Source organism: Astyanax mexicanus, chromosome 5, assembly GCF_023375975.1.
Source record: "Astyanax mexicanus isolate ESR-SI-001 chromosome 5, AstMex3_surface, whole genome shotgun sequence".
NCBI lineage: Eukaryota > Metazoa > Chordata > Actinopteri > Characiformes > Acestrorhamphidae > Astyanax > Astyanax mexicanus.
In genome coordinates this window covers 8039768-8063017 of record NC_064412.1, presented here as the reverse complement: position 1 = coordinate 8063017, position 23250 = coordinate 8039768, and the positions used below count along the sequence as shown (strand labels likewise).

At 36.9% G+C, this 23250-nt stretch overlaps 1 protein-coding gene across 1 annotated transcript; it reads left to right on the top strand.

The window, feature by feature from the left end:
• Positions 1 to 1860: 1860 nt before the first annotated feature.
• Positions 1861 to 22819, top strand: ddx27 (DEAD (Asp-Glu-Ala-Asp) box polypeptide 27). The gene is made up of 21 exons (XM_022675618.2): positions 1861 to 2260; positions 4276 to 4425; positions 5480 to 5539; positions 5635 to 5851; positions 6700 to 6749; positions 6854 to 6937; positions 7385 to 7490; positions 8455 to 8628; positions 10387 to 10537; positions 11057 to 11156; positions 12432 to 12573; positions 12712 to 12865; positions 13692 to 13773; positions 15200 to 15377; positions 16799 to 16905; positions 17162 to 17258; positions 17347 to 17438; positions 18871 to 18991; positions 20980 to 21073; positions 21180 to 21251; positions 22379 to 22819. The coding sequence occupies exons 1-21, from the start codon at positions 2174 to 2176 to the stop codon at positions 22392 to 22394; spliced, it is 2334 nt and encodes a 777-aa protein (XP_022531339.2). The 5' UTR covers positions 1861 to 2173; the 3' UTR covers positions 22395 to 22819.
• Positions 22820 to 23250: the final 431 nt, after the last annotated feature.

Below are 23250 nucleotides of genomic sequence, written 5' to 3'. Positions count from 1 at the left end.
TAAAGACTTTTGCTTCTGGAATCTCTCCTTTGCTTCTGCTTCATTTTTTTGGTTCTGATTTTTGGCACACTTTTCACGGGTGGGCGGGGCTTAGAAGAAGGCGTTCCCCTTTAATCTCTATTGGTCACCTACTCTGAACTCTCGTCTGAGACAGACCACGCCCACCCCGCCAGCTTCAAGCGCTCTTCCAAACATGGCGAAGCGAACGGGGTTCAGCTCACAGCAGTACCAGCAGGTACTTTTCCAATTAAATTTCATACAGACTTTATGTTTAATGTTATATTTCTTTTTTAAGTAAGTGTTTAACTCTATTAAGATGCTCATGTTAGCGGGGTGTGCTAAATATCCATGCTTAAATTATACTAGTTAGTTAGTGAACACTAACCTACCTAGTCAGTGAGTTAGCTAGTTTACCTAGGTCATCTGGTCAGTGAGTTAGTGGGTTAGCTAAGCTAGTTAGGTTACCTAGTCAGTGAGTTAGCTAGTTAACCTAGGTTATCTGGTCAGCGAGTTACCTAGCTACTTAACCTAGGTCATCTGGTCAGTGAGTTAGTGGGTTAGCTAAGCTAGTTAGGTTACCTAGTCAGTGAGCTAGTGGGTTAGCTAAGCTAGTTATTATGCCCCAGGGTAAAGCCAAGTAAGTGCTGGTTAAGGTTAACTAGCTAACTCACTGACTAGGTAACCTAACTAGCTTAGCTAACCCACTAACTCACTGACCAGATGACCTAGGTAAACTAGCTAACTCACTGACTAGGTAGGTTAGTGTTCACTAACTAACTAGTATAATTTAAGCATGGATATTTAGCACACCCCGCTAACATGAGCATCTTAATAGAGTTAAACACTTACTTAAAAAAGAAATATAACATTAAACATAAAGTCTGTATGAAATTTAATTGGAAAAGTACCTGCTGGTACTGCTGTGAGCTGAACCCCGTTCGCTTCGCCATGTTTGGAAGAGCGCTTGAAGCTGGCGGGGTGGGCGTGGTCTGTCTCAGACGAGAGTTCAGAGTAGGTGACCAATAGAGATTAAAGGGGAACGCATTCTTCTAAGCCCCGCCCACCCGTGAAAAGTGTGCCAAAAATCAGAACCAAAAAAATGAAGCAGAAGCAAAGGAGAGATTCCAGAAGCAAAAGTCTTTAGCAGCAAAATCCACAGAAAATCCAAAAAAATCCAAAAATGAAAGCAAAGACTGGCAAAATCCAAACTAAAATAATTTTCAAATAAGTGCAAAGAATAATAAAATAACCAAGTATATTTAAATATATATATTTGATATATATTTTTTCTCTTTTGAATTTGCAACATACATGTTTTACTTTTGATTCTTAAAATTTTGATTGTGGATTTTATTTTTTTACGTAAAACTTTTGGCACAAAATTCACTCCATAGTTTCTGACACCTATCTCGCATTATAAAAACCTGCTTAACAGCGGGCCAACTTTCATTCTATTTCTAAAATACCTTGCGGGCCGCTCCAAAAAAGCGTAGTTTGGACACCCCTGTCTTAACGGTTTAAAAGTTTAGAAATCAATATTTGGTGGGATAACATTATGCCTTTACTTCTGGTGCAAAAATTCAAGCAGTTCAGTTTGGTTTGATGGTTTGTGATCATCCATCTTCCTCTTGATTATATTCCAGAGGTTTTCAATTTGGTAAAATCAAAGAAACTCATCATTTTTAAGTGGTTGCATTACAGACAGACAACAACATTCTTATAAATATAAACATATATAAATTCTGTGTATTAGTATTGAGAGTTTTATCACAGCGGATCGCTGCTGGTGTTCTCCACACGAGGGCAGCAGCTTGATCAGCATGCTCTCTGCTTCTGCTGGAGGAGGAGGAGCACGTGACGCAGTTCCTGGACTTCTCCAACACACGTGTGTGTGTGTGTGTACTGAGAGCTGTGTGGAGTGTGTAAATGTGTGTATAGAGTAATTAGTGTGGTGTAGTGTGTTTAGTTCAGTATTTACTGTAGTTTATTGTGAGTTTATCTCGGTAGAGGCTGCTGTTCCTTCCGGTGTCTTCTCTACAACCCGCGAGCTGCGCGGGTTAAATACTATCTTATCTATCAGCCCGGTCCTGGCCGGAGCTAGCCCGCGGTGCTAGCTGCAGTTAGCTCACGATTTATCTCTGTGTGTGTGCGAGTAAAGTGATTGTAGTTAAAGATGTTCTCAGATTTGGATCTAATCGGGACCATCCAGGACGATGCAGATGTTCCAGATGAGAGCGAGTCCGGATCTGAAGGAGAAGAGGTGAGGATATGTTATGATTTAGCTATACTTAAAGGTAGAGTTGGGCGATATGGCCCTAAAACTAATATCACGATATATATATATTTTTTTTGTATTTTCGCGATGACGATGAAAAAAAGTGATACACGATCTTGGCAAATTAAAACAGTATTTCAAGAATACACTACTGCAACTAAATGAAACTTAAAATGAAAATGTATTATTGCATACAATATGATATGACACACTCCTAACTGAAATACAAAAATTTATAACAGAAGTCAATGATCCAGAATGTCAGAATGTTGGTGGCTTAGTGGTTAGCACGTTCGCCTCCCAGCACTGGGGTCTTGGGTTCAAGTCCCTATCTGGGTGGAGTTTCCATATTTTCCCTCTGTCTGCGTGGGTTTCCTCCGGGGACTCCGGTTTCCTCCCACAGTCCAAAAACATGGAGATCAGGTAAATTGGATACTCTAAATTGCCCAGAAAATTGAATACTCTAAATCGATCTGTGTGTGTAAGTGTGTGGTATGTATGTAAGCTTGTGTGCGTGTAAATGTATGTAAATGTATGCATGACTCTGCCCAGATGTGGATTGGCACTCTGTTCTGGGTAATTGCTGTAGTGCCCGATGCAGTCCTACAGGTGGACGGTCGTCTCCGGTTGAGAGTACGCTGTGCGCCATTGGCTGCCGCTTCTCACCGGTGTGTGGATGAGTGTTAATGTGTAATGTGCTTGTGTGTAAAAACGGTTAAATTGTAAAGCGTCCTTGGGTTTCTAGAAAGGCGCTATATAAGTTGAACTTCATTCAAGATTCTAATAATAATGCACTCCAAATATCTCCATATATCCAGGATTAAAGTAAAATAAATGATACTGGACAGATATAATCTGTCTCTAGTAGATACATAAAGGGAAATGAGAACAGTGTATTTTTTTCTGCTGCTAAAAACAGTAAAAGAAGTAGTAACGTTTCCCTGATGTGATAATTAGGGGTGGGTGGTATGGCACGATATTTCAGGGTATAATATCGTTCACGATATTCAAAAATGTTGGCGATATTATTGCGTACGATAGGATATGTCACACCCCTAGTTAAAGCAGAAATCCAGTGTGAAATGGTCTTGTGTTGTAGTGAAACATGATAACGAGTACAAATGTTTTGTCGAGTAGTCCCCCTCTGTTTATCCCCAGCATTCTCAAATACAGCACTTTTAGCAGATTAACCCAACAGGCTTACAATGCTAGTCATAGGGGCATAGAGTATCACCTTTTTCCCCCCCACAAAAAAACAGCTCACTTGGCATTCACTCATACTAGAAACCACAACTACACATTTAAAAATTGAATGCAAAAAAAATGGAATCAGACCAGCAAACTAAGACTACATTCACATTACCTGGTTGAAGTGACTTAAATCTGATTTTTGGATCAATGTGGCTCGTGCGACATAATTGTGAGCGGTCAAATCGTGCTTCTCTCTCGTACGCACACATCTCTTAAAGCAGCTGTGAAGCTATAGCTGCAAAAAACAGCAAAAGCAAGCCGCCTTAACATATGCGCTGCTAACACTATTTCCCTTTATAAAACTACAAATGATCACTTAAATATGAGTGTTTTTCTTGTTGGTGAAGAAGGCGACGGTTATACACATATCAGTGTGCGCGTGTGAGGCGTTTCAGGGGCAGATTTGTTCACATGAGTATGTGTTGTATGTTTAAATTGTATGAATGAGTTGTTTTTTTTTACCCCACTTATTCGGCCAAACACTGAAAGCGCTATTTTTCATTGTCAGATATTCTTTACATCGCTAATCATTTTTCACAATGACCTCCATTTAAACTTGTGATGGTGTTTTCCTTTTCATGTAAAGTTGATGTTTGAAGCTTTTCATTGAATGAGACGTTATATAGGGTATCATCCTGAACTTGGTGAGCTGTTATAGAGTATTTCTGTATAACTGTGAAACATGGAAATGAATGAGAAAAGTATGAAAAAACTTCAAAAAAAAAAAAAAAACTTCTTCGCCTTCACAGGAGCAGCCCATTGTTCTGAATAAAGAGAGGAGAGCGTTGAAAGCTCGGGGCAATGGAGACTTCAGCCTGGACTTTGAGTTTGGAGAGACTGATGGGCTGGAGAGTGGAGACTGGACCATGGCATCTGTTATGGCCCAACTCAAAAAGAGGGTGAGTGATCTGTGTTGTATAATATTGTAATTATTAAGGGTATTATGGATATTTTCTTATGCTTGCAGCTTATGTGCATGCACTAAATGTTCTATAGTAACTGTTGTAGTGTGGTGCATCTTTTATGTATCTTTTTTGTTATATAATTGTTAATTTATACGAGGTTGGTTACTGCTGTTTACAAACGTAGAATAGACAAAGGCTTACATATTGATTTTGTTTATACTTAATGTTTAATCTTATTGCTGAGATTTTTAAATAATTTTACTTGCTACGTATAAAACTAGTTACATGTGGAAAAGGGTGTATAAAGTAACTGCACTGGAGGATTTTAATCCTGGTGTAGAAGGTGTTTTTAGCTTCAGAATCACTCGACTGTGCTCTGTGCTCTGCGCTCCTCTGTGCTCTGCGCTCCTCTGTGCTCTGCGCTCCTCTGTGCTCTGCGCTCCTCTGTGCTCTGCGCTCCTCTGTGCTGTGCTGTGCTCCTCTGTGCTACCCTGTGCTGTGCTCCTCTGTGCTATGCTGTGCTCCTCTGTGCTGTGCTCCTCTGTGCTGTGCTGTGCTCCTCTGTGCTATGCTGTGCTCCTCTGTGCTGTGCTCCTCTGTGCTGTGCTCCTCTGTGCTGTGCTCCTCTGTACTGTGCTCCTCTGTGCTGTGCTACTCTGTGCTGTGCTACTCTGTACTATGCTGTGCTACTCTGTGCTATGCTGTGCTACTCTGTGCTATGCTGTGCTACTCTGTACTATGCTGTGCTACTCTGTGCTATGCTGTGCTCGTCTGTGCTATGCTGTGCTCCTCTGTGCTATGCTCGTCTGTGCTATGCTGTGCTCGTCTGTGCTATGCTGTGCTCCTCTGTGCTATGCTGTGCTCCTCTGTGCTATGCTGTGCTCCTCTGTGCTATGCTGTGCTCCTCTGTGCTATGCTGTGCTCCTCTGTGCTATGCTGTGCTCCTCTGTGCTGTGCTCTTCTGTGCTCTAGCCAAGTTGTACGAGCTCTGTTGTCTGCTATTGTGCAAGGACTTCTGTAAATTTACCCTTATCCATTCGTTTTTTAGAAAGCTCCCACCACACTGGATGAGAAGATAGAGAAAGTGCGTAAAAAGCGCAAAACTGAGGTAAGACCACCAGAACACCATATCGGATATTTAATAAAATTTGATCTGATTTCACTATGACTAACACACACAATTACTGTTATGATGTAACCCAGGAGAAAGCTCAGAAAGTGGGCAAGAAAAATGATGATCTGGACGTTAAGGAAGATGACGAGGATGATGATGAGGATGAGGATGATGATGATGATGATGATGATGATGATGATGGCAATGAAGCTAATGAAGATGGCAATGAAGAGGGTGGTGATGATATTGATGAAGATGAGGAAGATGAGTTTTCATCAGGGGATGAAGAAGTACTTAAAAAAGCAGGTAAGATAAATAGGCCTGCAGTTTTAAACATATCTACAGCTCTGGAAAAAATTAAGAGAGCACTTCAGTTTCTGAATCAGTTTCTCTGATTTTGCAATTTATAGGTTTATGTTTGAGTAAAATTAATTTTGTTGCTTTATTCTATAAACTACGGACATTTCTACGGAACATTTCTCCCAAATTCCAAATAAAAATATTGTCATTTACAGCATTTATTTGCAGAAAATGAGAAATGGCTGAAAATAGCAAAAAAAGATGTAGAGCTTTCAGACCTCAAATAATGCAAATAAACCAAGTTCATATTCCCAAAGAATTCAGAAATCAATATTTGGTGGAATAACCCTGGTTTTTAATCACAGTTTTCATGCATCTTGGCATGTTCTCCTCCACTAGTCTTACACTCTGCTTTTGGATAATTTTATGCCTTTACTCCTGGTGCAAAAATTTAAGCAGTTCAGTTTGGTTTGATGGCTTGTGATCATCCATATTCCTCTTGATTATATTCCAGAGGTTTTCAATTTGGTAAAATCAAGGAAAAACATCATTAAATTGTCTCTTATTTTGTTCCAGAGCTGTGTATGCTTTCTATTTTGGGTGTGATCAAACACACCAAGGCTTGGACTTCTCAATTTGGAGTTCAATACAATAGAGTAAAATTAACAAAACTGCCTAAATCATCAACTACAACATTTTATTTATTAACAGTTGTGCAAATTACAGTTTGTTCTGCTTAGTATTCCTGCACACACCCTACTGTCCCTAACTGTCAAACACCTAGCAGATACTTTTGGCAATACAGACTATGTAACAGAAGTTCTTCATGGTTATTGTCCACTTTTTACCCATAGATACTCTAAGGGAGAAAGGCAAGAAAGGCAAAAAGAAGGCTGCAGCAGAGGTAAGTCTTGAACTGATTTACATGTGGCCTCTACATTTTATTACGTCAACTGTGTGTGTAAATAAGAAAATGGTCATGTTCACACTTATCTTTTATATTAACAGCCTGAAGCCTTCTTTGAAGATGCGTCGCAGTATGATGAGAACCTCACATTCCAGGACATGAATCTCTCCAGACCTCTGCTGAAGGTCAGATTCTGTTTCTTATTTACTTATATCACTTTTCTGCCAAGTAGCTTTTGAACCTGATATATTAATAACAACCAATAATAATTAATATATGTGTGGCGATAATGAAAAACGTGTTGCAGTTATGAAAACTGAATATTTTAAATATTTGCATTTTTCTTTTGCACTAAAACTCAACCTATAAGGCATGTGTGCTAACCTAACACAACTAAAGATGGATCTTTTTTCTTTTTTTTACCCGGTCATTATTTAAAAATGAACTGGAAAAGGTGGATTTTTTAGACTTTTTGATAAATTCGATAAATGTGAATGAAAGTCTTGCTACTGTATCTGATATAGTACTATGTGTATGGATATGTAGTATTGTAGCAGGAATAGCTCCTTCTGCTTGACAAGAAAGGGCAATACTTCAATTATATTCTATCTGTTTTTCTGTGGTTTCTACAGGCCATTACCACCATGGGCTTCAAGCAGCCAACGCCAGTCCAGAAGGCCTGTGTTCCAGTGGGTTTGCTGGGCAAGGACATTTGCGCTTGTGCTGCAACTGGAACTGGTAAGTCATAAGTGCTGGTCCTCTGTTTAGATACTGTAGAAAAGGAACTTCATTGTTTAAGAAGCTACTTCCAGATGTTTAGAGAGTAGAGAAAGAGTTTGCAGTTCTGTTACAGTTCCACAAGCAAGAATTTCACACCTACTTAAAACTTTATTGGCATTAAAGCGGCAGTCCACGTTTGACATGTTTTGTCTACATAACCAAACCAAATAGAGAAGTTCATGCCTGTTAAAACTGTGCAGAACAGCAGAACTGGGGCACTAACCCCCCTGATTTTAGCTGACTCCACCCTGAGCTCAAATAAAAAAAAAGGCAAAAAAAAATGGGAGGGGTAGCTTGGGAGGGGCACTGGGTGATGTATGGGTTTAGAGGCAGCAATGTGCCTCTGATAGTGGCGAGACGCAGATGATTGGAGGTCAGCAGGGGGCGGATTTATTGATTGACTGATCTGCGTATTGTAATGTGTCTGCAAACCAAAGTACACAGACTCATCATCCCCGCCTATAGCACAGTTTAACCTGAGAGGGTGCTGCAGAGGCAGAAATTACCACAATAAAAGCGTTTTTTAAAGGTTAGGAAATGTTTATACAATTTTTAAGCAGGACTGATATGTTTAATTTCCTCCAATGAAAAATTTCTGCTTTTAATGAAAAAAAATATGGTTTAGGGTTTAGTGGCTCTTTAAGCAGTAGTTTATTCTAATTATAGTAGTTTATTCACCATTTTTAGGTCATTCCTGGCTGCAAGCACAAAACTACGGTACCTTGAGGTCTGAAAAGGAAAAGGTCATTTAATAGCAGAAAGGTTCCCAGGTTCTTTACTAGTCAAAGCAACCTGACAAAACTAAACCCACGCTGATATATTCCTTTAATTGCTCCTTTAATTATGCAGAAATGTTGAAATCATTGTAGGTCACTTGGTTAAAGATATAATTTTGTGGTCCTCTACCTCTCTCCCTCTCCAGGTAAGACTGCAGCCTTCATGTTACCTGTGCTGGAGCGTCTCCTCTATAAGCCCAGGGAGACTCAGGTGACTCGTGTGCTTGTGCTGGTGCCCACCAGAGAGCTGGGCATTCAGGTGCACTCTGTAGCTCGCCAGCTCAGCCAGTTCACCACCATCTCCACCTGCCTGGCTGTGGGTAAGTGCTGTCCTGTTACATTATACATTATGCATTTACTTTAAAGTGAAAGTGGTGCATTGCTAGTGAAGTTGACTAGAAGAAGTTGTTTATAATTGTTGAGTGCTGGAAAGTTGTATTAGCGCATTTAAAAAAATATAGAATATAATCAAAAATGTACTTTATTTTAATAAGTCAGTTCAGAATGTGAAACTCATATATTATATATATGAAGCCTATTCTAGTCAGCATTGGGCGGAAGATAGTATACACCCTAGACAGGCTGCAATCTATCGCAGACAAACCAGAATACTTTTTATATTTTAGATTTTTTAAAGTATCTTCTCTTGCTTAGATGAGTGTGGTGCACATCTTGGCTGACTTTTCTCAGTCAGTTTTATGAGGTAGAGTCACCTGGAAGTTCATATGGACGGTGACTGTGTAATTGATCATTTAATAAAAAAAAAGTGTTGAGTGCTGGAAAGTTTTATTAGCGCATTTAAAAAAATATAGAATATAATCAAAAATTTACTTTATTTTAATAAGTCAGTTCAGAATGTGAAACTCATATATTATATATATATATATATATATATATATATATATATATATATATATATATATATATATATATATATATATATAGATGTATTACACACAGAGTGATCTACTTTAAGTGTTTATTTATTTTATTATTAATGTTTATGGCTTACAGCCAATTAAAACCCAAAAATCAGTGTCTCAGAAAATTAGAATGTGTTATAAGACCAATTGGTACTTTTGGCAGTGTGGGCAGTGTGCCAAATTCTACTGGAAAATTAAATCTGCATGAAGTGCAGTAGGATTTTCTGGGAAAACACTGCACTGACTTGAGATGAGACACTGATTTTTGGGTTTTCATCTGCTGTAAGCCGTAATCATCAACAATAAAATAAATAAACACATAAAATGGATTACTCTGTGTATATTTTTCAGTGATATTGATATTGAGATTTTCTTGAGTTGCATTAGTAGAACGATCTAGAAATCCTCTACAGTTGTTTCTTCTGTGTGTTCGCCAAATTGAATTCCCCACATTTCTCTCACAAATTCTTTCTTTCTCCTGTTCTTCATCCTCCCTGGCATATAACCTTGACTGGATTTATAATTGGGAGCCCCGTTCTTTTGTTGCTGAAGAGATAAAACATTTTGTAAAGATAACTCCTTAACTCAGAGTTAGGAGAGGGAGGAACAGGATGACCTGTTAACTCCACAGTTAGTTGAGTTTTTTTTTACTTTTAACTTCTATTACTTTTGTACTTCACTATTGTAAGTCGCTTTAGACAAAAGCGTCTGCCAAATGTAATGTAATGTAAAGTAATGTATGGTATACGCAGCATATGTAAACTAAAAGCTAATACTATATATAAAAGCTGTTTATACATGTCATTGTTCTCTGTTCTAATTGTGTACTATATCCCATGTATAATACTATAGGTTTTTGATGTAGCTGATATGTATGTTCATTTACTTATGTCTGTATGTAAGCTGCTGTTAAAGTTGTGCCATATCGTGTTACACACACACACAAAAAAAATCACAAACGGGTATAGAACAACAAAGAAACATGTTTGTTTTTTGTGAAAACTATATTTGTATATATCTGTTGGATCTGGCCAAAATGTGCCAGTGTCACTTAGTTTACTGCATTTTACCCAGAAGTTGTAAAAAAAGAATGTTTATCCTTTTAGCTAGAAAAATAGAGAAATAGAGAAAATCATGGATTTTTGTCTTTCTCAGGTGGTTTGGACCTGAAATCACAGGAAGCAGCACTGAGAGCAGGACCGGACATCCTGATCGCCACACCTGGTCGATTAATTGACCACTTACACAACACTCCATCATTTGAGCTGAGCCAGATCGAGGTCCTTATTCTGGATGAGGCTGACAGGTGAGTAGAGGAAGCATACCTTTATGTTATTGTATATCATTTTATGCAGATTTAAAAAAAAAATCATTGCAAATGTAACAATATGTAAAGTTAAAAGGGTTATAAAGCCCCTCAGCATAGACCTGTGCAGCAGTGGAACTGTGTTCATTGGAATGGTGGTGCTCCATACAGTACTTTTGGGATGAGTTGGGTGGTTGAGGATGAGGTATGGTGATCATCCAAGTAAAACTGAAGTAAAATCTGTAATCAGATCCTCACAGCAATGCTGTGCTGGGTATATATCCCAACACTTTTGTCTATATGTTGTATTGTCTATATATTGTATTTGAAGACCCTATATATATAACTTATATATATATATATATATATATATATATATATATATATATATATATATATATATATATATATATATATATATATATATAACTAATGGTGAACTACTGTCCTCTTAACACTTGGTATTTTCTTGCGTAATAATTTCTTGTGTTTATAATTTCTCCCTTCGTGTTTCCACAGGATGTTGGATGAGTACTTTGAAGAGCAGATGAAGGAAATTATCCGTCTCTGTGCCTATCAGAGACAGACCATGTTATTCTCTGCCACCATGAGTGAAGAGGTACAGTAGATAGTTCATAGCCTAGTGGGCCCCCAGATCCTGTCATTCCTGATTATCTTAAACATTTTTATCTCTTTTAACCCTTGTGTGGTGTTCATATTTTTGTTACTCGTTTACTTTGTTACTTGTATTTAATTCATCAAAATTAAGCAATTTTACATTAAAATGCTTTACACATGCTTGCTTCACCTAAATTGCAAGCAATATAAACAGCTTACATGGTTAATATTTGCCCTTTACCTTTCTTATGTTACATTTCTTTTAAAAAATGCTACTCTTTTTTTATCAGTTTTTTAATAAAATGTAAAAGAAAATGAATTAAACTCAAGATATGAGTAGAAAATTTGTTTAGTTTCAAATTTACAAATGAAGCAATGTTTATTAGCCCTTGGCCAAACATACTGTATGTAATATAAATGGGTGTGTGTGGGGGGGGGTTAGTGTGTGTTTATCGAAAATGTGTTTTGATATGTGTTTTTCACAAAAAATGAACCAATGCCAATGAGTTTGAGTTAGAAAAAATATTTTTTTAGTATCATTTGATGAAAAATGAAAACAGTCCCACAGACCCGAACACCACACAAGGGTTAAAAAGAAAGATGGTGGTCCAGCGGACTAATGACCCTGTCACATTCAAATCCTGGATCAAGAAAGCCCAAGAAAGCATGATGAAGAAAATCATATGGAATTAATTAGGAAACAAAAAAATAGTCTTAAACAAACCAGAATATCCATTCATCCTCCATCCATTGTCAATACCCGTTTTATCCGTCAAGGTTGCGGGGGGGGGGCTGAAGCCTATTCTAGTCAGCATCGGGCGGAAGATAGTATACACCCTAGACAGGCTGCAATCTATCGCAGACAAACCAGAATACTTTTTATATTTTAGATTCTTTAAAGTATCTTCTCTTGCTTAGATGAGTGTGGTGCACATCTTGGCTGACTTTTCTCAGTCAGTTTTATGAGGTAGAGTCACCTGGAAGTTCATATGGACGGTGACTGTGTAATTGATCATTTAATAAAAAAAAAAAGAAAGAAAAATAGTAAATAAAAAATTAAAATAAATAACAGTAACACCTGGTTTGGCGAGGTTCAACAGACCCTTAACCCTCAATCTCAGGTCACTGCAGCTTACTACACTACCTGGCCAAAATTAAGTCTCCACCTTTAGCTTTGATTGGTCAGACAGTGTCTGTGATTGCTTACTAGTGTATGTTTACTGCACACATGCGTTACATTTGATTAATATAGTTGTCTTGTCCTTATGTATCCTAGGTAAAAGACCTGGCCTCAGTGTCTCTGAAGCAGCCAGTGAGGATCTTTGTGAACAGTAACACAGACGTTGCTCCGTACCTCAGGCAGGAGTTTGTGAGGATTCGGCCGGCCAGAGAAGGAGACAGGGAGGCGATTGTAGCAGGTAAAGGAGAGCCTCCCTTACTTTATCTTCTCTCCTGCCCAGAAGGTCAGCAGTCTTTCAGTAATGTCACTCCCTACTTCATATCATACACCGAAGCTGATTGTTTCTGCTCCTCTTCTTCTGCTAATCTGCAAACAGCGCTCCTCACCCGGACCTTTCAGGACCACGTGATGCTGTTTACTCAGACTAAGAAGCAGGCTCATCGAATGCACATCCTCCTGGGTCTCATGGGGTTAAAAGTTGGAGAACTACACGGAAATTTGTCTCAAACCCAGAGGTTGGAGAGTCTCAGGTATAGTGCTGAATTTTAGAAGAAGAGAACTTTTTAAAACAAGACAAAACAAGCTTTTGGACTTTTTTTTGTTTTGTTTTTTTGTAAACAAATAAAAAAAAGTTTAAAATAAGTATAACCAGGGTTCGTATGGGTGCTTGAAATCCTGAAAAAATAAATTGAATTTTAACCTTCTGTTTTCCAGGCCTGGAAAGTGTTGGATTTTTGGAGAAAGTGCTTGAAAATGCTTGAAATGTTAACATTTACTTTTACAATAAATAAATTAAATTTGATCTGATTAAATTTGCTTAAAGAAAAAAATGCAGGCTTTAATTTCTGCTCCTTTTGCTATTACCGAACACAATTCTGGTTGTGTTTTTCATAAGCATAATACCATCTCTTGCAGTGTGACAAAAAAACAAATCAATAATTTTGGGTATATGTTTGTATAAATGCTCTCAACTTATCCTAAATTTGAAATATTACAGTAACTGCTCAATCAAATGAACAGGGTAAACATGCAGTGAAGAACATTGGTATATAAATTGTGTGAAACTGACACAAATAAATCCATAATTCCTGCTATTTACTTACTTACTTACTAGAAGGTTTTTTTTTGTGTGTAGCATAGTCACTGTGAAGTGTAAAGAATATTTTTGCAATATATTGATTATCGCTGCATCAGAGTTTTGAGATATCACTGTTTTCATTAATTTTCCACAGCTGAAAGGTGCTGGAAAAACCTGAAAATGGCCCTTGAAAATGCTTAAAAAGGTGTAGGAACCCTGTATAACAATTCATTTTAATTACATGTTAATGCTAATGTTACTCTTATGATCTCTTTTAGGCGATTTAAAGATGAACAGATCGATATCCTCGTGGCCACAGATGTAGCAGCCAGAGGGCTGGACATCGAAGGAGTCAAAACAGTGAGTTCCTTACACAAAGTTCTTTTTACATGACATAATTTTCTCTTTCAGCAGACGCTTGTGACCCTTTTTAAAACTTGAGAATGATAAATAGAAAGAAAGCTGCTCTTTCATTACAGTTTTGGAAGATGCCAGTCTCCTCCTCTTGAGTAACACATTTGATAAATAATATTAAATGAGAAATCTGGTGTAATATTAATGTATGTTATGAAACATAATAATAAGTTAAAGCTTTTGTTATATTGACCACCTCCATTCATTCCCAGCATTCCCAAATACAGAGCTTTTAGCTGATGCTCCCAACAGGCTTACAATGCCAGTGATAGGGTCATAGCTACCCATGCAAAGAACTGAGCACTAATTTTACACCATTAAAAACAAGCTGACATTTAAAACGTTTAAGTACTTTTCCAGGCACCATGGAAATGGAATGAGAACTACCTGTTGGTACTGCCAACATTTTTAATTTCATTTTTTTCTGCCACTTTTCACCATAGCATAAATTTGTTTTGTATTTTTTTAAAACTAAATGTAATAAATTTTTTAACTAAATTGTGGTGGCTTGTGGCATTCATTTTTAAAGAATTGGTGCAGACATGGCATATCGGCCTCCGGTTTATATCGTCACTGTCCAATGAAATACAAGTACCTCCATCTTTGTTGATTTTTAGTTTACTACATAATTTGAACACACAAACTGTCCCTTACACTGTGTCAAAATTTCTTGATGAATAGACCAATAGAAATGAAATAAAATATCTTTTTACTTGGAGTTTTATTTGTCTCCTTTAAAGTTGCTGTTTTGGAGATGCACGTTTTTCATTGGACAGCAGCAATATGCGATTGAAAACAGCTATGTTAAAAGAAGGAAGCTATATAATGCCTCAGGCCTCAGCTCGGCTGGAGAACAATGCTAACTGTTTTTCTGAGCATCCATGCCCAAAACTACCATGACAAACAAACTTCTATTCACACACAAGAGACACACACTTACTTTCCCAGCAGGCAGAGGGAAAATAGTCCCCTGGCTGCAGCATTATGTTCTTAGCTGGCCCAGATAGAGTGCTTACAAGCTGAAGCCAAAAGGCTGAACAGATAAGTCTCTCAGTATCTGGACGAAAAGCCTGTAAGCTGGGATGCAGAGTCACACACTGGCAAACATAAAGATCCTCCTGAGATTTGATATTCTCCTAGTCTCCACAAGAAGTATAAAAGATACTGAGGCCTTTAGAGTCTCAAAATCTACTGCTCACAATACATGACATTAATTACGGTATCTGTAATCTGTAACCTGTTGTCGTGTGTGTGCACGACAATGTTGTATAATTACATGAATAGATCTTTGTGTGTAGACTTGTGTTCTGTTTGCTTAATTAATTTGAGTGAAGTGATTTAAAAGACGTATTTTATACTCTGTTATCCTCAGGTTATAAACTTCACAATGCCCAACACAGTGAAGCACTACGTGCACAGGGTGGGCCGAACAGCGAGAGCAGGAAAGGTGGGCCGATCCGTGTCTCTGGTGGGAGAGACGGAGAGGAAGATGCTGAAGGAGATCGTCAAGAAAGCTAAAACGCCTGTCAAAGCCCGTGTTCTGCCCCAAGGTAAAAGCAGATAGCTGTGTTTAAATGAATGATGATGTTTAACCGTTGTGTGGTGTTCGGGTCTGTGGGACTGTTTTCATTTTTCATCAAATGATACTAAAAAAATATTTTTTCTAACTCAAACTCATTGGCATTGGTTCATTTTTTGTGAAAAACATATATCTAAACACATTTTCGATAAACACACACTGTACACCCCCCCCATGTTTGGCCAAGGGCTAATAAACATTGCTTCATTTGTAAATTTTAAACTAAACAAGTTTTCTACTCATATCTTGAGTTTAATTCATTTTCTTTTACATTTTATTAAAAAACTAATAAAAAAAGAGTAGCACTTTTTGAAAGAAATGTAACATAAGAAAGGTAAAGGGCAAATATTAACCATGTAAGCTGTTTATATTGCTTGCAATTTAGGTGAAGCAAGCATGTGTAAAGCATTTTAATGTAAAATTGCTTAATTTTGCTGAATTAAATACAACTAACAAAGTAAACGAGTAACAAAAATATGAACACCACACAAGGGTTAAGATTAAATGTATTTATCCTCTTTTGGGTACGTTTTTCTATAAACCGATTAGAAGTGATTTTATGTAGCATTTTTATTCCTAAATAGCAGCTTCAAATTTATGTTGCTCCTCCAATAATCTCTAAAAGGGCGGATTGCACCTCTATCACTGCCTTTCTGGGCTCGGTACGCTACTAACTGCACTATAGAACTTTGGTGAAGCAGGAAAGACAGTACGAGTTGCGCAATATTACTTTTTCATCTCAGTGCACATAATTATTTCTTTATCTCTTAGCTTGTAAAAGATTGTCCGTTAGGGGTGACTCAAAATACAGAGAGCCCTGGTGCAGGAATGTACATTTAATTAGAGTAAGCTGCTTTAATTCTCACAGCATAAGTCTAGGTTTCTTTTTATTTTGTGTTGTTTTATTACTCAGCTTGCGCTAAGCTTATCATGGCATGTTACTAATTTGCCAATAATCTACAGGTAAAGTCAGGACTTCCTAAACTCTTTTATTAAGTAGAATAAAAGTAGATACATGAGGGTATTTGCATGAAAGTATGAACTAGGTCTGCACAATATATTGATTTAACATCAGTATTGCAATGCGTGCATGTGCAATAGCTACATTGTAGACCATGCAATATATTTTACAATGTAAAATTAAATGATTTTTCCTTTTTTTTGTGCTACTTGATACAGATAGAACAATTCCATACATTATTTTCCATTCCATATCTTATCAATGGCAGATTATATCTGCCCAATTAGATTTACTTCACTGCACTTTTGGACACACAGAGGGCATGTTTGATCATCGACTTAGTGAAAATTTCTGTATTTTATCAGCATGATATAATTTATTTATTGCACTATTATAAGTATTTGTGTGTTGGTGGTTGGCGTGTTTTCCAGAGGTGATTCTGAAGTTCAGAGATCTGATTGAGAAGCTGGAGAAGGATATATATGCTGTGCTGCGTTTAGAGAAAGAAGAGAAAGAGATGGTTCACTCAGAGGCACAGGTATGGCACTTAAGTCTTATAAATAAAAATGCTTTAAATTGATGGAATTTTTTGGACGATTCCATTGAAGAACCACATTTTCTTTGTGGTTTGTGTAATAGAGGTGTTTCAATATCAAGATTATTTTAATTGCTTAATGAACTTTTACATCAATTCATGGTCAGTTCGACTTTCAAACAAGGACCACGATCCATATCAAACCAAAAGTGGTTCTTCTGTCTTCTTTTCTCCACTGAGGAATAATTTTGTGTTATAGATCAACTCAGCTCAGAAGAAGCTAACGCAGAAGGAAGAGGAGAAGCAGCCAGCGAGAGGCTGGTTCCAGACCCGTGAGGAGAGGAAAAAAGATAGAAGTGAGTGTGTTTTCTACATACTGGCCGTCTACAGCTGTGCAGTTAAAGCTCATACTGACGTTAACGCTGGATGTGTCTGTGCCCATAGTGAACAAAGCTCTGCAGGACTTTGACCTGGCTTTAAGAGGGAAGAAGAAGCGTGCACAGTTCTTAAAAGACGCAAAGAAGAAAGTGATGTCGGTAAGGTCTTTTTAAACATCCCCCTCATCCTATAGCTAAACATTAACATGTTTACACACAGTTCTAAAACTGTAATTTATCTTTGTTTAAATGTTGCTTTTCAACATTTACTGTAATGTCTGTAAACATCATATTTATGTATTTTGAATATAGTATTCATAATATTAATATACAGCTCTGGAAAAAAAAAATAAAAGACCAAATCGAAAAGCTCTGGAATATAATCAAGAGGAAGATGGATGATCACAAGCCATCAAACCAAACTGAACTGCTTGAATTTCTGCACCAGCAGTAAAGGCATAAAGTTACCCAAAAGCAGTATGTAAGACTGGTGGAGGAGGACATGCCAAGATGCATGAAAACTGTGATAAAAAAAAACAGGGTTATTCTACCAAATATTGATTTTTGAACTCTTAAAACTTTATGAATATGAACTTGTTTTCTTTGCATTATTTAAGATCAGAAAGCTCTGCATCTTTTTGTTATTTCAGCCATTTCTCATTTTCTGCAAATAAATGCTCTAAATGACTATATTTTTATTTGGAATTTGGGAGAAATGTTGTCCGTAGTTTATAGAATAAAACGATGTTTATTCTACCCTATAAATAGCAAAAATAGAGAAACTGATGTAGAAACTGAAGTAAAGTGAATCTCTTAATTTTTATCCAGAGCTTTATTTTTTCCTTTTTTTTGAGAAAGTAGTCTTTAATTTTATTTTTTATTTTTTGCCTTACCTGCAGACACTATGCAATGAGCACTTAACCATTTATTGCATTTACTGTGTCTATTTTATTCTCTACAGATTTAAAAAATGTTTTGTGTAGCTTGTAGATTGTTTAATTATGTATTGTTTGGCTCGTTTCTGCAGCGTCTGAGCTCAAAAGGACCTTAAATCTGAGGTTTATTGACACTAGCTTTTACATCCTTCTGAATTTAACAGTCTTCTCAATGCCATAAATATAAATTTATATACTGTACCTAAATGTAACTGCATAACATTACATCACACCAAAGGGTTAATCATACAACAGAAGCTACATAACAGAGAAGAATGCACAAACACACTTCTGTATTTTAGACTGGTTTGTGCATGCACTGGCTTCACTAATTATGACCGGTTTATAATTACTGTCTATATAAGGTAATATTGACTCTGTGTTGTGCATCCGCAGGATTAGCTAGGAAATGTATGTTCTTTCAGTTTTGTTTCTGATCTACTCTTCCTGTCTGTGTGGTTTTGTGTGTGTGTGTGTGTGTGTGTGTGTGTGTGTGTGTGTGTGTGTGTGTGTGTGTGTGTGTGTGTGTGTGTGTGTGTGTGTGTCTGTGTGTGTGTGTGTGTGTGTGTCTGTGTGTGTGTGTGTGTGTGTGTGTGTGTGTGTGTGTGTGTGTGTGTGTGTATGTATGTATGTATGTATGTATGTATGTATGCCAGGCTGAGGAAAGGGCCCAGTTTGAGATCCTGAAGTCTCAGATGTACGCTGAGAGACTTTCCAAGCGTAATCGTAAGCCGAAGAGAGCCAGAGCAATGCCAGAGGATGAGCCCAAAAAGACAGGTGGGCAAAACTCCCATTTAATGACAAATTAATCTCAGCCTCACTGTCCAAATACACAAGCTTTTATAAGCCTTTTATCTTTGATTTTTTTTTTCCTCACTACACTTCCCACCATGCACTGCTCACAAATACACATGCAACCAACAAAAAAGCCCACGAACCTTAAAGAGAGGCTAACAGTGTAAAAAAAAAATAATAAAATACTTCATTCCAATTCCAATTTCCTCCCTTTAAAATAAGATGTCTTCATTTTTGATACCTTATCAAAGCATGGCATCAAATATAGATGTTTGTATTGAAACATAGCTGCTAAATTTGACTTCATTAAATTTCTAAATTTCTGCTTCATTACTACTTATGTGGTGGAGCTGATCAAATGAATAGGATAAATCTGCAGTGAAGAATATCAGTTGGTAATATGTGTGAAACTGACACCAATAAATCCATAATTGCTGGTATTTGGTTAAAGGTGCATCTAAAAAAAAATAATATCATTGAAAAGTTACTTTATTTCAGTAATTCAGTTCAAAATGTGAAAGTAATATATTGTATAGATGTATTACACACACACAGTAATTTATTTTACGTGGTAATTTCATTTATTGTTGTTGATTACGGCTTACAGCCAATGAAAACCCCAAAAAGTCAGTATCTCACAAAATTAGAATATTATATAAGACCAATTGGTACTTTTGGCAGTGTGGGCAGTGTGCCAAGTCCTGCTGGAAAATGAAATCTGCATCTCCATAAAAGTTGTCAGCAGAGGTAGAAGCTGTGATGCACTATTAAAAGTATAATAGAGAATTGTGATAAATCAGGTATCACAGAACTACTGCGTATTGTGATATGATATCATAAGATGCCCTGTGATTCAAACCTCTATTTAAACTACATATTGATATGGGTTAATCCATTATTTCTAATCAACAATAAACCTTTTTGTTTCTCAGCTGGGAGTCAGAAAGGGGTAACTAATCTCGTTCACTTATACATCTTCCATATGAATAGGGCAAAATGCACACTTATTTGGACTACCAGATTATTGTCACAGTATTTATAGATCAATTAAACTTTCAAAAAATTAAGCAACTCTCTAAGGTTTTTCAGTCATGCTTCAATTTTTCATTCAAAACAACTCAGACTAAACTGTTATTAAAAATAATTAAAAAAATGCAGTAAAAAAAAAGGCCAGCAGACATAGAAACAGCTTGAAATCCTAACTTCCTAGTCATATGCAGAAATTCTTACTTTAAGTTTACTCTGCAGTAAGTACAATATAAAAAAATAATTGAATTTATAAAATCCTTATTAATACAATAGCAAAATACATTGGTTATGATTTATGCTTTAACAGGCATTTACTTCCATGCTTTCAAGTCCAGGATTTGTGGTTGAAGGTCATGAGCAAGTTATTCTTTGGTTCTGTGCCTAATCATTATACAAAAAAGAGGATAGATGTGCACATATACAAGGTATGTGTGTGTAATTATTGTAAATGCATGAAAAAAAAAAAACATTTGTGGGCCTGGAAGCAGGGTGGGGGTGGTCTGGTCAATGCACCGGAGCCTGGAATATAAAGCAAAAAAAAAAAAAATAGAAATAGGAATAAAAGCAAATTAATACAGATTTAAAATTCAGTTTCCGACCAGTGATGTTAAGTATTTAGTTTATTTCTTCTCTGATTTTAAACAGCCTGTCATCTAGTGTCTGCCACAAAGCACTTTTCTATTTGGAAGTCTTGTGGGTTTTTTGTTGTTATAAATGAAATTTCTAATTTAATGATTACTACAGAAAACAATTAGAGGGGCAGGAGAGGCATTCATACTTTTGCAGTGCTGCTGCAGTCATTTCTTAACCATTAAAATTAGTCATTTCACTACTGAATATAAGTCATTTTTAATTATTTTTTATTAATTTTACTTTGTGAAATGACCTCCATCAATATTTTAACATTTTCATTCTGCTAATTTTTCACTTTCCTCCCACAGTCTCAAAACAAAATGGTAAAAAGCCTACGAAGTCCGTGTTCGATAAGGAGCTCACCAACGTCAGCAAGAAAGCCCTGAAGCAGTACAGAGCAGGGTATGTTTACAGTGTACATAAAAAGCATTGGAATGTAAATATAAAGTGCAAATTAGTTCACTGATCTTTTATAATGTGTTTTCTTTTTTTATGTGTTTCATTTCAGGCCTTCATTTCAGGACAGAAAAAGACTCGGTATGGCCAACAAGAAAGGAGGTCGCTTCAAATCCAAAGCAAAGTATGTTAAGTATTTATTACATTACATTACATTACATTTGGCAGACGCTTTTGTCCAAAGCGACTTACAATAGTCAAGTACAAAAGTAATAGAAGTAATAGAAAGGTAAAACATCTTTAGATAGGGCCTAAAGGAGGTCGAAGGGAAATAATGGGATAGAGGAGTAAAGGAGGGGAAGAAGGAAATGAGGTTGGAAGTAGGTAGTTAGTTAGAGGTGTTAGGAGAGTAAGTGCTCTTTGAAGAGCTCTGTCTTCAGGAGTTTATTAAAGATAGTGAGAGATTCTCCTGATCTGGTAGTAGTAGGTAGTTAGTTAGAGGTGTTAGGAGAGTAAGTGCTCTTTGAAGAGCTCTGTCTTCAGGAGTTTATTAAAGATAGTGAGAGATTCTCCTGATCTGGTAGTAGAAGGTAGTTAGTTAGAGGTGTTAGGAGAGTAAGTGCTCTTTGAAGAGCTCTGTCTTCAGGAGTTTATTAAAGATAGTGAGAGATTCTCCTGATCTGGTAGCAGAAGGTAGTTAGTTAGAGGTGTTAGGAGAGTAAGTGCTCTTTGAAGAGCTCTGTCTTCAGGAGTTTATTAAAGATAGTGAGAGATTCTCCTGATCTGGTAGCAGAAGGTAGTTTGTTAGAGGTGTTAGGAGAGTAAGTGCTCTTTGAAGAGCTCTGTCTTCAGGAGTTTATTAAAGATAGTGAGAGATTCTCCTGATCTGGTAGTAGAAGGTAGTTAGTTAGAGGTGTTAGGAGAGTATGTGCTCTTTGAAGAGCTCTGTCTTCAGGAGTTTATTAAAGATAGTGAGAGATTCTCCTGATCAGGTAGTAGAAGGTAGTTAGTTAGAGGTGTTAGGAGAGGAAGAGCTCTTTGAAGAGCTCTGTCTTCAGGAGTTTATTAAAGATAGTGAGAGATTCTCCTGATCAGGTAGTAGAAGGTAGTTAGTTAGAGGTGTTAGGAGAGTATGTGCTCTTTGAAGAGCTCTGTCTTCAGGAGTTTATTAAAGATAGCAAGAGGTTTTTATGATCATGATTTATTATCATGACCACTTTGTTTATTCTGCCTCATCAGATTAAGCTAAATGTCTGTGTTTTGGATTTGTTCTCTATGTTGATCTGTTCTTATTTGTACATTTCTTTTCAGGTACAGAAGAAAGTAAACTGTTTGTACCTGCAGCATGAATGGAGAAGATCATTTTATCACAGCAATAAAGGGCCAACTTTACCCTTAATTCTCTCAACATGTGACCTGAAGCAGGATATAATACATAGTAATTCAGTTTTACTGTATCTGGACTGCTACAGCATGGTCTGTAAATTTGCGTCATCTCAAATCCAGTCGGAACAGGCGCTCTTCTGAAGAGTGGCAGTGATGTCTGATGATGGGATGGGTGGTTAAGGAAAATGTTAAAGGTTTATGAGCACTGCAGCAATAAAACAAGCTTGTATTTTTAACCAAGTCCCCAAATTGACCTGTTTTGTAATACTTGTGTTCAGCAAATAGCAGTTTTTGTGTGACAAGCTGTAAACCTGCTTGAGTTGACTAGATTCATGTTCTTGGTGATTAAAAGTGTGATAAGTCCTGCCTCATTGCCTTTTTATTGGCTCTAAATTTGAGTCTAAATTGGTGCGCTGCAGGCAGTTGTTGAAGGAATATTGCCTCTTTAAGTTCTTAGACAAAGCTACAAAATAGGCTGCAGAAAAAAGGGCTCCTAAATGTGTTTCTGCTGTAATTGAACCTGACTGAATCAGTCCATAAAGGGTAAGAGGCTAAGAGCTAGAACTTTGAGGCTTATTCAGTCATGTTTCGTACATAACACTAGTGAAAAAAAAAATGAATATCATTGAAAAGTTGCTTTATTTCAGTTGAAACTGTGAAACCCATATATTATACTGTATAGATGTATTACACAAACAGTGATCTATTTTAAACGTTTATTTCTTTTATCATTGATGATTATGGCTTACAGCCAATGAAAACCCAAAAATTAGAAAATTAGAGTGTTATATAAGACC

Coding starts and splice junctions, on each gene's coding strand:
- ddx27 (XM_022675618.2), top strand. CDS start 2,174: ATGTTCTCAGATTTGGATCTAATCGGGACCATCCAGGACGATGCAGAT. Junction 7,491..8,454: donor TTGTGCTGCAACTGGAACTG/GTAAGTCATAAG, acceptor CTCCCTCTCCAG/GTAAGACTGCAGCCTTCATG. Junction 17,439..18,870: donor CAAAGAAGAAAGTGATGTCG/GTAAGGTCTTTT, acceptor TATGTATGCCAG/GCTGAGGAAAGGGCCCAGTT.